The sequence below is a fragment of the Platalea leucorodia genome, assembly GCF_965183815.1.
Source record: "Platalea leucorodia genome assembly, chromosome: 2".
In the NCBI taxonomy this organism is placed as follows: domain Eukaryota; kingdom Metazoa; phylum Chordata; class Aves; order Pelecaniformes; family Threskiornithidae; genus Platalea; species Platalea leucorodia.
In genome coordinates, this window is record NC_138824.1 from 73,813,532 (window position 1) to 73,829,452 (window position 15,921).

General features: G+C 38.7%; 1 protein-coding gene across 1 annotated transcript in view; it reads right to left on the reverse strand.

Moving 5' to 3' along the window:
* Nucleotides 1-15,921, reverse strand: part of CYFIP1 (cytoplasmic FMR1 interacting protein 1) — a 78,702-nt gene that overhangs the window by 42,268 nt on the left and 20,513 nt on the right. Inside the window, exons 5-16 of the mRNA XM_082305136.1 lie at nucleotides 14,900-15,001; nucleotides 13,475-13,656; nucleotides 11,985-12,081; nucleotides 11,717-11,845; nucleotides 10,314-10,418; nucleotides 10,048-10,139; nucleotides 8,668-8,785; nucleotides 7,824-7,946; nucleotides 5,237-5,362; nucleotides 4,776-4,942; nucleotides 3,218-3,365; nucleotides 1,175-1,328 (exon numbers count right to left, since the gene is read on the reverse strand). Of these exons, the coding sequence (XP_082161262.1) occupies nucleotides 1,175-1,328; nucleotides 3,218-3,365; nucleotides 4,776-4,942; nucleotides 5,237-5,362; nucleotides 7,824-7,946; nucleotides 8,668-8,785; nucleotides 10,048-10,139; nucleotides 10,314-10,418; nucleotides 11,717-11,845; nucleotides 11,985-12,081; nucleotides 13,475-13,656; nucleotides 14,900-15,001 (1,543 nt within the window). The remainder of the gene's footprint in view (nucleotides 1-1,174; nucleotides 1,329-3,217; nucleotides 3,366-4,775; nucleotides 4,943-5,236; nucleotides 5,363-7,823; nucleotides 7,947-8,667; nucleotides 8,786-10,047; nucleotides 10,140-10,313; nucleotides 10,419-11,716; nucleotides 11,846-11,984; nucleotides 12,082-13,474; nucleotides 13,657-14,899; nucleotides 15,002-15,921) is intronic.

A 15,921-nucleotide genomic window follows, 5' to 3' on the forward strand; every position in this document is an offset into this window, starting at 1 on the left:
TTAAGAACAACACAACTGTGATTCTGATGATGCAATGTCAAACAGAAAAGCAGGTGTGAGTCACTAGAGCTATACATAGGCCAACTATGTAAACCAAATTCAAAACGTAAAGCCCATGACTTTTTCAAAGAGTTCTGAACTTCACGTTGGCCCCCACAGTGGTGCCTTATTACAGAAAAACGCATGGAAGTGGACCAGACTACCAGTTAAACAGAAAAGCTATGTACAGGGGGATTTCTAGTTTAATTTCTCAGTTGGGGGCTGAGAAAGCCATACACTGAACTTGGGAAGCAACAGGCAAAGGAGACAAAATTGTACCAGATCCACCAGTACCATCTCTCCCTCTGGAGGACTGAATCGCTCCACACGTTCCTGTTGATTAGATGGGCAGGAAATGACAGACAGACACATGAAGGAGGGATTAAAACAAAAAGTTTCTAAGGCCGCTGTCAAGGAGATGGAGGTGTGCTTCCCACCTCTCCAGAAAACACTCAGCACAAGCCTCCTTTTGCAGAAAGCTTGAGAACCAAAATGGGAATGAACTCTTTACATTAAGATCTTCTGAAGACCTTCTGAAGCACTGTTCCCCAGTAGTGTTATGACTGACATTAACAGGCTCCCCCTTCTCTGAGGGTAAAGGAGCCCAGCAGCAAAACAAAAATGAAAGACAACACAGCATGGCGATGACAAAGACTAGATACATTCAATGTCAGTAGGTGAATTCTTTAGGACAGCATGTTTCCGATTACAATTAACTGAATAGTAAGAGTAGTGAAATGACATCAAATTTACCACAACAGAGAATTTGTTTCCTCTGTGCTTAAAACAAAACGAAAAACCCCAAAAACCCAAAACACTAAAACAACTTCCTTTTTAAAATTTCAATGTGTATAGGCTTATCTGTCCCTTGTTTATATAAATATGTACATAAAAAAAAATAGAAAAGGGAGGTAACAATATGAAATTTGATGCATTATAAACAAATGTATACCAAGTCAAAATAAAAATCCCACCACAATACTGAATATCACGTCTCAGAAAAAGTTTGGACAGACCAAGGGTTTTGATAAATAAACCAAAGGTAAGTTGGCTTAGGCAATCGGAAACATTTTCCAGTTCGTGTTAGAGGTGTTAGGACATGCTAAGCTGGACACTGATCATCTACATATCTTACCACTGAAATTTATCAAATGAGTGTAGAAGAAAGACTCGCGATGGAATTTTTCTATGTCCAATATGGTGGGCCCCTCAAGGCTACTTCTCAAGGTTTTCTTGGAACCACTTTTGTCAGCAATGAGGGACTCTAACATAGTTCTCACCATGTAAAGCTGTATCATTAAAGGAAACAATTGTGGTGGAAAGGAGGGGAAAAAAGGAAAATACACATGGTACATTAGTTGAGCAACACTGAGAATTACTATCAGTAAGCGACTGCTCCACTTCAAATCGAAAACTGGCACTGTGTGGGTAAAAGCCTTTCAGGCAAGAGGAACAGATGCAACACTAGCCTACGCACCAGCACGAATGCCTACCCATGCCAAGGGGACCTCCACTGACACTTAGCAGCAGACCATTTGCAGTGGAACAGTTCACATCACCACAAAAGTAAAAGTAATAAGTAATGTCTTACCACCAAAGTTTAAAAGAGGCGGATAGATGTAGGACTGCCTCACAAACTTGTGTGTCACATGCAATAGCTTTTCCAATCCCAGAGACTTGAGCTGCTTCAACAGCTCAGCAGAGTTTAAGGACTCTGTCATAGTGCGAACCATGTAGAGCTAAAAACCAACAGACAGGGGCAGGCAGGGGAGAGAGAATCCGTTAATAAAAACACATGGGTAAATAAGGAAGGGGAAACAGAAGCAGAGAAAATGTGTTAGTTTGTTAAAAATGAAAAGCAGCACAGTAAGCATGCAGAGGAGGACATACAGAAAGGTTTCTTCGTTCACAATAATCACTGCAATCCGATGCTCCCTCGGGCAAAGGGAAAAGTTCCTGTTCATTTCAGAGGATGCTCAGAGAGCCATTACCTTCTCAAATAACTTTGCAAAGATTTCCAAGTATTACCAATTCATACACAGCCATTTCAGAACTGCATGAAACTGAGAAAAACCTATCTAAAAATTGATATATTTGACCTCTCTTCCTCCTGTCAGCCAAGACAGACAAGTGTGCCAGCCCAAGAGCAGAAAAAGCAGACAGAACCATGTACACTAAACAGCCTGTTGCAGCCACTGAAACGAGGCCCTTAAACATACCAAGCACAGGAGAAGCACACTGGTGGTGATATTTAATTTTTTTCCACCCAGAAAATTAGAAATCAAACAATTTTTTCCCAATTCCCAAAACATAATCTTTATTAAGCCCATCTTAGCACAATTTAAGCAACTTTTTATTACCCAAGATTATTATCCATACATGCTCTCTTCCCCACAGATTAAGATATTCTATTTACAAACCACAGTTGCCTTCAATTTTTCACCCCAAGCGCTCAGTACCTCATTTTCCCAGATGAGCTACAAATACCAGACCATACACTCTCCAAACAAATTCACAAAGAAAATGAAAAAGAGAATTATATGGAGGTAACAAGAACGAGCATCTAGGTATGGGATTTCCATGACTATCACAGAAAACACACTTGAAATACCTCTTGTTTTAGCAGCAGCAGCAGCAGCTCAAATAAATTTTAGGGAGCAGTTTTATCATTCATTACTGAACAGTAAGAGGGATCTTGTCAAAAGTCAAATACTCTCCCATATTTTACAGGCAATCATTTGTATTTTAAACATATTTTAAAACTACATAGACATCTATTGAATAATGGGATTTAACAAAAAAAAAAAAAAAAAAAATCCACTGGCCATACCAAAGATGGGAGTTAGTCAAGAAGTAATTCAAATAGTTCAAAAATATTATTTAAATAACATTAGGAGCTCAATGAGAAAATATTTCTTCACAGTAAGTCAAATTAAAGAGATTGAACACTTGGAAATATTATGCATCAGAATAGAAAGTGACAGCAACCCAGACAGAGGATTTTGGTTAAGTATATATAATTTTGTAAAGATAAATCTAATGAGAGTAGATTTTGAACATAAAAAAAAAAAAAAAAAAAAAAAAAAGACCCTGCAATTTTTAAATAGTTCAGGCCAGAGAGAAAACATTTCATGCAATAATTGCTGACAGATATCACAGCTACCAGACAGGAAAATACCTGAGTGCTGGAGGGTCCCACTGCACGCCTTGGGACCTTGATGTCAAAACCACTTTTGGGGTCCTTCTCTCCCCTTAGAGCTGGGTCATTGAATGGCTCGTGACCAGCTTCCCAGTCACAGACTGTCTTTCTGATGGCCTGCAAAACACTGAACACAATTCACACTACTTCAGACCAGCATGCATACAAGCACATTGAGGAAATAATTTTATTTTTTTAAGCACTTTTCCACAAGCACAGAAACTTTGCAACAGCATTCAGGAGCTCAGGTTAACTCAGAGCAACCACAAACAATTTCACCAACAACTTCAAGACTGCCACATCTATGAAACAATTGCTCCATGCTGTTTATCAAAACGGATAGTCCAGAGCCCTTCTCCTCTGTCAGAAGAAAGCTGACCTCTGAAACTGGTTCACCAGAGACAAAAGTCACTTGTCAAGAATTCACCTCTGGGATCCTTATTAAGCGCATCAAGCCATTTTGTTCTCCTAAACCACAAATAGCAGATTATTCAATCAAACCAAAGCAGATTATTAACTAAACTAAAGAGAGACAATTCAGGCTTGAAATTAAAAGAAACAGTAGAATTCCTGTTTCCAGCAGAACTCCAGAATTCAGCTCACATTTATACAAATGCCCTCATACTTCTAACTCCAAATACTGAACTGGACTTCAGATACTTGTCAGAAACACAGCCTGCCATATCCTGTGGCATGCCGAATGATCAAGCAAATGTCACCTCCCAGATCTGAGCAGGTATGAAGTAATAGTTCCCTACTTCATGAAAGTCCCTGGGACAAAAATACTCTCCCTGCACACTTGGTAATTTGGAGTAATTTGTTTATTTTTAGCTTATTATGGTATTTTTGTGGCAGTCAGAGCATTTAGCAATAGCCTAATTAGCCAAAGACTTTCACCTCTAAGAGCTTTGCAATGAAATGGGAGAGTAAACAAATGGTAACAAGTCCAGATTAAAAGCAACTAATTAGGGACAAAAAAATAAGGTCGGGAAATGCCACCAGTCAGTGTGGGCAGACAGAGCACTTGGAAGAGAAGTGTAAGGCTAATAAGCCAAAAGCAGCAGAATCTAAGAAAGAAGGCAGGATGGTAAGAGAGCAGAAGACTATGGGGTGGGATGTAAACATGAGACATAAGGGGAGGAAACACTGGAATCATAAGGAAGGCGGACAGTAACACCTTTCTTCAAAATAAAAATACTAGTCTTGCCTTCAATATTACAGTACTTACCTTTCCTTAAAATAAAAATAAACTACAGGCAAGACAAGACTTCCTGTGGTAGCCTTAAGTGGCTCAAGACAGCCTGGACTCTTACTGTAGCCATGTTGGCAGCCATTCATTTTTGACTCCAGACTTCAGACTTCTTCAACTTCTAATACATATTCAACCAAGCTAACTTTGAATACCAGACAGACTAGTAGGGGAACACAGACTTAAAAGAGGCAAAATTTAACAGCTGTGCGAATTTACAAACAGCTGGACAAATTTAGTAAGATTTGGGGGAAAGAATACAGGAGAAGATGAAAACAAGAATGTTACCTCTGAATGACATTTTTCTTCTTTTTAATGGCTTGTCTTAACGGCTCTCTCAGTGTGACCTGGGCAAAGTCTTGAAGAGCTGCATAAATGGTATGGCGAATGGCATGATTGAAAACACTTTCCATCCTTCCCATCAGCACCTGAAGACCTTTGATCATGGCAATCACCTGGGAAAAAAAAAAAAAAAAAAGTGTATTCTTCTTATTTTGTTTGTATAATTGTTCAAAAAGCCCCTTTTTAAATACAGAAAATGGTAACAGGGGAATTAACAAGTTCCAAAAGATAAAGAATAGTTTTCCAGTGCTCCTCCTACAGACTGAATGGAGGAAAACATGCTCTTTCAGAGTCAACACAGGGCATGCTGTCTTTTTGCACTGGGTATAGAAAATGCTCATAGAGAACGTTCTGCTTTGTATAGAATTAATCTTTGGAAAATACCTGTAAAAAAAGATTTATCTTACCTCAACCAAAGCAAACTTCTCCTCACTAGTATAATTGTATCTTGTTGCTCTTTCATACTCTTCCGCGTTGTCAGGACAATCTTTATTAGAATATTTGTCAGTTGGGTGTACCAGCTTCCATGAATACTGCAGTTCACACAGCAGAATAGGGAGAAAAAAGATGGGAAGGAAAAAAAAAAAAAAAAGAAAAAAAAAAAAGGCCTGAGAAACATGAAACATAGCTGGACACAAATAACATGCTTTAGGAAATATTCCGGTGTTTTCAACAATATCTGAAAAATAACATTTGGTACTATTCTCAAAACCTGCATCAATTCTGAAACTATCTAGTGGAAATGCCAAACAATAATTTGCCTAACAAATTTTCTTGAAAGCCAGCAATCCTGTATTAGCTCAAAAAATGCAATTCACACGCAGAAGGTAATGCACTTCAGGGTATTTTTTACTGAGCAAATGCTAGCATAGGCAAAAGTTTCTTCTCCACTTCAAGCAGGAGAAACAGAGAGAGACCTCAGAGCATAACAAACAAACAAAAAAAATCTATCCCACCCACACACAAAAAGAGGAGCTTCCAACTTGGCCAAATATTCACATTTAGAATTTAAGACAACTGGAAAACTAAACAGTTTTGGGGGCTTACTGGGCTTAAAGGTGCCAAAATAGCTGTATTATCTGTGACAATATCATCTGCACAGCATGCATTTCTCTTAAACACTGCTCAAAAAGTTCCTGAGCAGTGTCAGGCTGATCTAATATCTATCAGGGTACCTCTGGTGAAAAATTCTAATCACGTTCAAACACAATTTTCTCACAGTTTGAGTTCAGCGAATAGTAAGGTCTGGTTGATATTATCTTTGCATAAGCATTAGATTACAGAGCAATATAAATTTGCCTACTATCACGGATTAATATTTGCACCAATTTACCTATGGCAAAGAACGGCATCACACCCTGCAAGCTAAGTGCTACAAAGAGGACACTGGGGCAATTCTTAAACAAAGATGAAGTATTTTGGGGGTATTAAATTCACAGTATTAAGTTGGACATCAAACGTATGCTGAAACTTTTTATCTGAACATGATGCACATAATGAGGTTCATGGATACTGAGTGAATGCAGAAGACAGGTAAGTAAGTAGGATATTCCAGATCAGAATAAGTTTTCAGTATGAGGACAGGGAGAAGGTGAACACAAACTTACATGAGAAGTACTTAAGGGAATCCATACAAACCAGAAAGACAAAGAAAAGCAGTGATAATATGCAAAAAAAACTGCTGTGGTCCTCAGAGAAAGTTTGTTCTGGAACCGGGAGGATAAAAACAGAGCTAAGAACAAGAGACTTTCTACAGAGACATAATAAAATATAATTTCTGGAGAGGTATAATAAACTAGAAGAATTGTCACTGTGAAGAGAGAGCCTGAGTGCAGCAATTTGCAATGACAGAAATAAAGGGAGCAAGTCTGGGAGTTGCAGAGGCCAGAAACAGATGACAGAAACCTCTCTTAAGAAGGAGAAAAGGAGAACAAGATTTTCACCATAAAATACACTGTCAATTTAAATAGGAATAGGATAATACAGGAAAAAGCATGACTCATCTACTGGCTTTTAAAAGAGGCAGGTAAAAATAAGAGAAAGAAAACTGGGTCTCTAGCTATGCCCACTGTGACCGCACTGTATTCCCGCAGTGCAAATGGCTCGATGCTCCCTCAGGCATCGGAGGCAGAGGAGGAGCAAGTCTGGCTTCTCTCATACAATACGTCATCTGTTTCCACCCTTCCTAGAACGTGCTTTGGTGCAGGTAAGACACGCAGCTTTTATCTAAACGTCTGCAGCATGAAAAGGACTCCTGCATCCTCCTCTTCAATTTCTGCCTTAAGCAGTTTCTTATTGGAAAAAACAGTCACTTCTCTAACAGGCATCTGTTTTTAAAATAAATTATTAAAATATAGAGAAAGAACTCTGCAGGTTCTTTATTTCCCCTCCTTCACCTCCTCTCAAATTTTCCTTTCCCAGCATTTACCTTCCTTTTGACTAAAAGCCTGATCTAAAGCCAATGGGAGCCTTTCCATTCATTTTTCTGTCTTTGTTTAAGACCTTACATGCTTCAATTTACTAAGCGATGATGTCTAAACACAGCCAGTTGAAGCTGTTCTATCACCTCCTGTGTGACTGCATGTTGGTATGGATATTTCTAACAGAATATAATTTTAAGCCACATTTAGAGGAAAATAATGAAGTCTTAGTCTACAAAATGTACGTATCAAGAGCAACATAAAAACCATCTGGTCAAGGGTCACAGGTGACCACCTATCCATTAAATATAACAAGTTGAATGTACTGCAAGAGATTGCACATGCTACTGGATCTTCAAAGCAGCAACATCACTCCTAACCTCTGAGAACTTCATGTGCCTTCCCCTCTGAGAATGTGGTTTGGAGCAGGAGGAGGAAAGGAGTGAAGGAAGAAGGAAGAGGGGACTGAAGGGAACAAAACACAACACACATTGTTCATTCCATTAAAGCAAAGCCTGTCCAACCTCACCAAGCCGCCTCTTTTTCATCTGGTTTTATTCCCCAGATAACGTACCACCTCCATGACATGTGCACTCCACTGGGAGAGAAGCTGCAGGCCTTGGAGAGAGAGATCAAAGAGCTTCCGATACTCCGCATCTGTTTTTTGAGCTTCCTGTCGACCAGACCCAGTCACCACCTACAACATTATTAAACAACAACAACAACAAAAAAAACCAAACTCACTTCAGAACATGGTGTATCCAGCATCCACAGCCAAATTTCCACACAGATTTCTTTTAAGCATTAAAACAGCATCATGTACCAACACCTGCATTAACATCAGCTTTTTCTTCCAAAGACTTACATAGTTAAACTTCACAGATTTTGGTCAAGTGTCAGAAACCACTGGTATCCCTAATCACCAAAATACTGTTGCAGATGAATTCAAGACAATAATTATATATATTATATATATGTTACAGGTTTTATATATGTATACATGTCTGTATACATGTGCATTTATATATATTTTTTTTTTAGCTAATCTCTTAACTTTTAGTTTCATTTAAACTGCTATGAGCACCCATTTGGAGTAAGGGCTAGACAACCTATTCCAAAAGAGACATGCCAAAAGTTCTAGGATATATATCCTAGATATCTATCTATCTGCCTACATATATATATATATAAAAGCAGAAGAATACTGCAGTTTGTGTGATTTATCATTATTATTTTAAATTTAAATAGTGTAAATATCATGCAGAGACTGGGTACTAGCCTTGCAGCCAGCTTTTCTTGATACAGGTGATCAAGCTTTGTCATTTACCTAGCCTGAGGTTAACTTGCTCTTCAGATATTTAACAAAGACTGTTAATCAGTGACGTGAAATTTGCATGAATAGCTCTAATCCCACACACCTCGCTGTTGCTGTAACGAGCCAGTTCTGATATGAAACGCATATGGTCGTCTCTGATTTGGATCATCTGCTCACATATATTGTATTGGGGACTGCTGCTGGAAGACGTGCACGTCCATCTGTTTCAGGCGACAAAACAACCCCACCTAAATCAGTTTAGGCAATAAACAGTACAACTGATACTGCAAAGAAAGAACCACAATGCATGACTTTTTAAAAAAATCTTCCTTCTCCGCTATTTGAGGCCTTTCCTCTCCTCACACCTCTACCTCTGACCCTGCACAATCCGTTAATGATGGACTGCCCTTCTGGAGTTCAAACAGCACTTCTTCCAAGTCTTAAAAAAAGAAAAAAAAAAGCCAACTTTTTTCTTTTCTTTATTTTTTTAAAAGGCTGCTGCTATGAAATACAAACCGGCGTCTCTCTTCAGGAGCATACACTTAGGGACAGGACCGAAAAGTATTGAAAGGCAGGGCAGATGTATAGGTATAGGCTGTAAGATACATCTAGCTACCTTCAGATTGTTTTTCGTTATTCTTGTTTAACTATGAAGAGCCACAGTATGCTCCCAGCTATAAAAAAAAGGCATTATTAAATACTATCAACATGTTATCAAGAGGGACACAAAAAACATGCTACCAAGAATGTCGTGTTAAGTAACCTCATATTTTTAGTAGCTCAGTAGGCCCACCGCTGTTGATTTTCTCTTAGCAATTACATGCAGGTTATGTGTTTTTTCTGCAGGAATTAAAATGCAAAGCACTACATTCTAAATTCATGTAACTGCATGGAGGGAAGGTCTTGGAAGAGCATGGAAACGTTCACTAAAACCAAGCAATAACCATAAACCATGGAACCATTTATGTAAAAACTGGCTGCATTTTCCAACCATTTTGCTGTGCTGCACACCTAGCCAAAAAAAAAAAAAAAAAAAAAAAAAAAGGCGGGAGACAAGCTAAGTTGCTGCTCCATATACAATATACACATGCCTATTTACCCATGCACTACTACTGCTCACCTTGCTTAGTAAAATCCTTCATTTCTTTTAAAGAAAGTTTCATATTTAAAGGAAAAAATAAAAATGAAATTAGTGTAAGATAAAATTCATTTCCTCCAATCCAGGTGATAAGAAATATCACAGATGCAAGAATGAGCTCAGCAGCATAGAAAGGTCTTTAAACAACTTGTTTCTTTAGTTGTATCTATTACATGAAGTACATTAATAGCGAAATACCCACACCAAAAAGTAGACCAAAGTGAAAATCCTACTAAAGTAATTACCACAGACCCACGGACCAACGGATGATTATGAAAATATACTCCAAGGGTCTGACTTATCCCAGTCCAGATGCTCCCCTCTTTGTTTCCTTCTCCTCCTTACCTGGATTTATTTTCCTCGTAATGGGCACTGGTCTTAATGTATCGTGCAAGTTCAATCTGCATGTCACCAAACAGTGGGACAACCTGTAACTGCTGTACACAGGGAATAAATCAGATTAGATAAATTATTAAACACAAATCTTAGTGAAAGGAAACCATTATTTACCCATATTATAGCCCAAAGTGATCTTTATTCTATTTAATTATATTTAAAATGCAAGGGGAATTATCTTTAAAATCACATGTTAAGACCACATCTTAACCAACCTTAAAGAACTTGTCTATCTTGGTTAAATTTATCCTTTTCTTTGCATCCAGCTTATAGATGTTACTGACACTTCCATCCATCAGGTACAATCCAAAGCCCATAACCTGAAAAAGAAAAAACCAAACCGCTCTGCAAAAGGACCTCAGAGGTAAAAACCTGCAGTAAGACCGTTCTTCATACCATTAAAAAAAAAAAAGTAGTATTTTAAAAAACACATCCCTGAAACACCCACACTCCTTCAAACAGAATATATTTTCAAATACATACGTTTATGTAGTATTTTTATTATATGTATATTAGTAGTTCTTACATTAACTTTAGCCTGATCAGTTATCCTTAAAAGATGCTACTTGTTTGCATAAAGGTTTAGCATACAAAAAAAATCTCACTGAAACTAGAGTCTGGCTATTTTTAGACAGGTTTTTCTTCACTGCCATTTTATTAAAATTCAGTATGTGCAAACTGATCTGTAACAGAATTTTACATCTAACATCTCGCAGCTATAGCTTTTCATGGCTTTCAGCATATCTCTGAATTGTACACACAAGAGTTCAGAAGAATAAAAAAAAAAAATCTAACTACATTTTGTCCAAGTTATTCATGAACATAAAGTTATAACTCAGTGTTTACAATAGCAGGAGCTGAACATCAGCCACTTAATGTGTTATAAGCACTCATTTAGGGAACAAAAGGCCTAAATATGAAAGACAGCTTGGACACCCCTGCAGACAGAACACGAATGTTCTAGAGTTCATGTATTGTTTCAGGATGCTTCTATTTGGTCCTAATAAACAGAGCTCTTCAGAAGTTAAACACTGGAGTGACTCAAAATATTTGTCATGAGGCAAACTTTCAATTCTTACTCTGTACCTTTTCTTCCACTGCAAGATATGCAGCTGATAAGACCAACCACACTTCATATTGCCCAGCACTCTCTTATTACATGTACATATTCCAGCTAACTAAACTTACCTACTTACTAACCCTAATTGTGAGCTACTTGTTCCCTGAAATCTCTGATACACAGCCTCACCTCCAGAAGCTTTTTATACAAACTTGCCACATATCTAAAAATAAAATGCAGTAGTTCCTTTCTGTTGTCATACTTCATAGAAACACAATTCCATAGAACTGGTTTCCTAGCAAGGCTGCAGTTCAGTTGGGTCAACTTCGATTTATGAAAAACAAAAATGGATTAGAAACTTTCTAAACAGATTTGGCATGCAATATAATAAAAAGACAATGGAGAGGAAAAAAAAAAAAAAGAAAAAGGAATCATTTTAGTTATTTGGTTAATCTGGTTCATTTTTTTTTTTAAAGAAAAAAAAGGCGAAACAAACCCCAGACATCTGTGACCTGCCTGAACAATTCTTTCTTAATTTTGTACCAGAAAGAAACTTACTTTCAAAAGCATATGTTTCTCACTGGGCGTTAGATACATTTTGTTCTCATAGTAGTCCACACACAAATTTACAATATCTGCAAGCAGTTCTTCATAGCCAACAATCACCTCCAACTGCTGCTGCAAAGACTGGAAAAAAAGAAGAAAAGGATATTAATCAACTAGTTATACTCCCTGAGGAACAACAGTTACTACCAAACTGGAAGAGTTTTATTTTAATAGTTTTGTAAAGCATTAGGTATTTTGCAAAAAGACAATTAAAGCTTACTTGTGTTATCTTGTTGTGGTTGGCAAGGAACATGGAGAGGTTCTGGGATTCTTGAATAGACTGAGGATCTGCCATTTTCCGCAGGAACTGAGCAGCTCTTTGAAAACAGAAGAAAAAACAGTATTTCCCTTCAGCAGGACTGCTTGTAACCAAATCCGTCCCCTCTCAATAGGAACACACTCGTCCCCAAATCTACCAGGGGAACTGTAAGTTGTCAGCACATCTTTAACTGCCAGTACAATGGTGTATCATTCACTGCTCGTACAGGACTGTCAACCCCAGTGCATCTCCCACCTCCAAACTCCTGAATCAAGCAGAAAGAGAACTTGGCAGACACAGCCAGTACTTTTTTGCTACAGTTTTATAAAAGTGAGTTATCCAAACACAGGCTATGGACTCAACAAACCTGTGCCAAAAGTCCGTTTCATGAAAGATAAAGCGAAGGCTTTTTAGGAAAATAGTTGAAAAGAAAGGTGAAAGTTCACTATAAAAGAGATATGGACTTAATTTATCCCAAATGAACTGTTTTCCAATCCCAAATTCCCCAGTGCACCCTAGTTAAAAGACCCAATCCAACCCAACCCAACACCCATTAGGTAGATGCCTCAACTGATGGGGGCAGCAGTGGCTCTATAAACCCAAGCCACACAACAACGCAGGAAAAGTCAGCCTTCCAGAAAATAGTTTGTCCTCCAGAAGCACGCCTCCAAAGAAAACAAAATGCAAACCAAGTAAGTTTAAGAGGTCTTCAGGCACAAGAAGAACTACAAAAGGCAACTACTGGTAGAGGTAGAAATTAAATCTCATGTAAGCGGAAGCCGCATAGATAAAATTGGCTAGGCATTGCCTGAATGGTTTTCTTTGTGAAAGACCACAGATGTAACAGCTGGCGTAAAGACTGTCTTCCCCTGCTGCTCTGACCACCATGTTTGACAAAAGATACCCGACACCATCTGGCAGCTCAAGCACAACACTTGGCCACTGGTATCCCACCCTCCTGCCCTCCCTACTACACCTGCAGTCACGATGACCATGAACGGCCAAGCTGAAATATCTTAATAACTAAGTGTAACAACTCTCAGCTACAAATGTCAAAAGTGGATGCCAAAAATAGAATAGGATGGGATAGAACAGAACAGAAATGGCATAAGCGACCAGAAAGCCAGTTTCCTCTCAAACTTAAAAAGAAAATCTTTATTGAGCAAAGCATATTCATTACGTTTAGCATACACAAAGACAGAAGGATTTGACAGCTTGGCATTAGAAGGCAGAAGAACCTTTTGCTCCTGGAAGAACAGCGTAAAGAAAACAGATTTACTCAACTGCCTAACTGCAGTCAATGCATCCCTAGTTCCCAGGTAATCTGTCCCACACGTGACCCCACTACTTTTGAAGAGAAAGTTGCCAGAAAAAGAGCAGCTGCTGCCACCTCGTGGGAGGCCTGCACCCTGGCAGCAGAAACCCGGGTCCTGTTGCTCCTTGCCACTTACCGCTTGTACGCTGAATGGTCGTTCTTCACGCTGCACTTCATATTTTTCAGCTCATCCAATACTGCAAACATGTTGATGAATTTGCCCAGCGTGATCAGATATGCTTCAGACACAAAGTCCTTCCTCCTCTCTGCATGGCACAAGCGTCTCACCTCCCCACAAAATCGTTCAATTGCGTTTCTCTAATGGGGAAAAAAAAGAGAAGAAACAGGGAGTAAAAGCCATGACGCTTCCAGGAGAAAAGTTTTATCATGTAACTGGAGCTGGTCCAATGAAAAGCACCACTGAAGCAGAAAAATGTTTACAGCATTCAAGGCTAACATGGCACCAGCACAGACTTTCCAGCTCCACCTCTGTGTACCTGCTGTGTGCTACAAGTGTCACTAGCGATTTTTGCCACAGAGCTTGCCTGGCACAAAGGGCAAGGTTCTTCTTTGCAGATTAGAGTCACAAAAGTTTAAAATCCCTTTGAAACAAGTGATTTCATCTTCTTTAGTGAGAAAGCGTATACGCATTAAAAGGCAGATTATAGGTATATTCTTTTAAAACAAACAAACAAAACATAGCACACTGATTAATAGCAGTACATGCCAACTCGAGAAATCATCCTGCCACATGTTTATTTGAGGGCTTATTTCCAAGAGTACCTCAGGGCCATTTGAGATGGAGATTACAAGTACAAAAAAGCCAGCAACTTTGAATGTAAAGAGGAGTCTGTTCTGTGTTTACAGCACTAATCTCCTTAAACAAAAGGAGACTGTTCGTAGTCAGTAAGATCCGCAAGTTGGGGAAGAGGACAGGAAATATTACATTTCATTCAGTGTCCTCTTCCTGTGTGCTCTGGGGCTCGCGGGCTCTAGCTGCTCTGGCTCCCTCAGAATAATGCCTGGAAACATCCTCAGTCCATTGAACCAAATGGCAAGCTGCCAGCACGGGAGGAGAAGGCGAGACAGGCTGCTATTCTCCAGCGCCCATGTAGCTCGGGTGGTTGGCAGGTCACCGCAACTGGGTTAGCTTGCCTCAATTACGAATTTCCGTAGCAAAGTTGCACCTGCTGCTCTGGTGTGCAGACTTGTGGATCCCTCACCCCCCCAACAAATGGCTTCTGTTCCGAGAAGCTTTTATGTATACACGTGAAACATATTATATTTCTATTTCCTTTCTTCCTAAAGTGCCAGAACTGTCCCCATGTGCTACACAGAGACCATATGCAATTACCTTCGATTTTATGCTGAAAGTCTTAATGGAGATGACCTGGAGTTTTTAAGATAGGCATTAGAAATTCTGCCCTTCTGTAAGACAATATGAGGGGTTTTTTCAAAGTATAATGACTAGGTTCAGTATCTGAGCACACAATATCAAGCATACAAAATAGGAATATAAAAATACAAGCCTACTGACAAATTTTGTTTCCATTCCTTTTACCTGAAAATACATAAAATTCATCAGTTTTGTGACTTCTGGCTCCAGAACTTCCACAGTTTTCTCATAAATTTCTACTCTGTTAGGCTGTTCGTTGCACTTGACCTGAGGACAATTAAAGAGATCATTACACTTGGAACTTTTCCTGATAAAGCCTCAAAAACTAAGATCCCCAATGACAACTTGAGAAAATGTATTATCATCCTAAAGAGACAAACTTAAGGCATAAATTGCTGGTTTTGGTAATTTTATGCTAGTCTTCGAAGATTAGCTGTGTGTGTTTAAATAAATAAATAAATAAATAATCAATCTAAGATTTTTCTCTCTATTACCTCACAGCAAATAATTTAGTTTTCAAACACCTCTGTATGGTTAGGACAATATTCTTTCCACATTATTAAGCCCCTTGCTGAAAGGCATGCACTAAAATAGGGCCAAAACTAGAAATTAAAACAGATTACCTGATTTCCACTCTAAATATTTAAACCACAGGATAAGCGTTCCTTGCAGTTCAACACAAAAATAATTGCATTACAAATTCCTTATAAAGCAGGCAGGTGTCAGCTCCTGGTTATAATTGTGTTCAGTTTTCTGGTGCATCTTAATATTCTTCCCACCCCACCTCTGTACAACCATTCCCAGACACTTGAGGCTGCCTATGGACTTCTCATCTATTCACAGGGTTTAAATTCACATACAGATCAATAAAACACTCCGTAGTTCCGACATTCAGAAAATTACTACCTAGGATGTCTAGAAACTTAAATGCTTAATCTGAATTGTAATTATTACATACTATGCCACCTGTTAAACCTGTTCTGAACGTAAGTATTAAGCTGGGAGGGTTCCATTCTCCTGAATAAAATTAATTAAATTTTTACCTCAAACAGATCTAACAACCAAAGGTTCTCCTTCTAGAGCACATTACCCCTATATTACTCTTGAACCAATCAGTAAAATTAACACAAAACCCATGAGGTACTGATATAGCTCCCTTATTAATTGGGGGGGGGGGAATATACCAA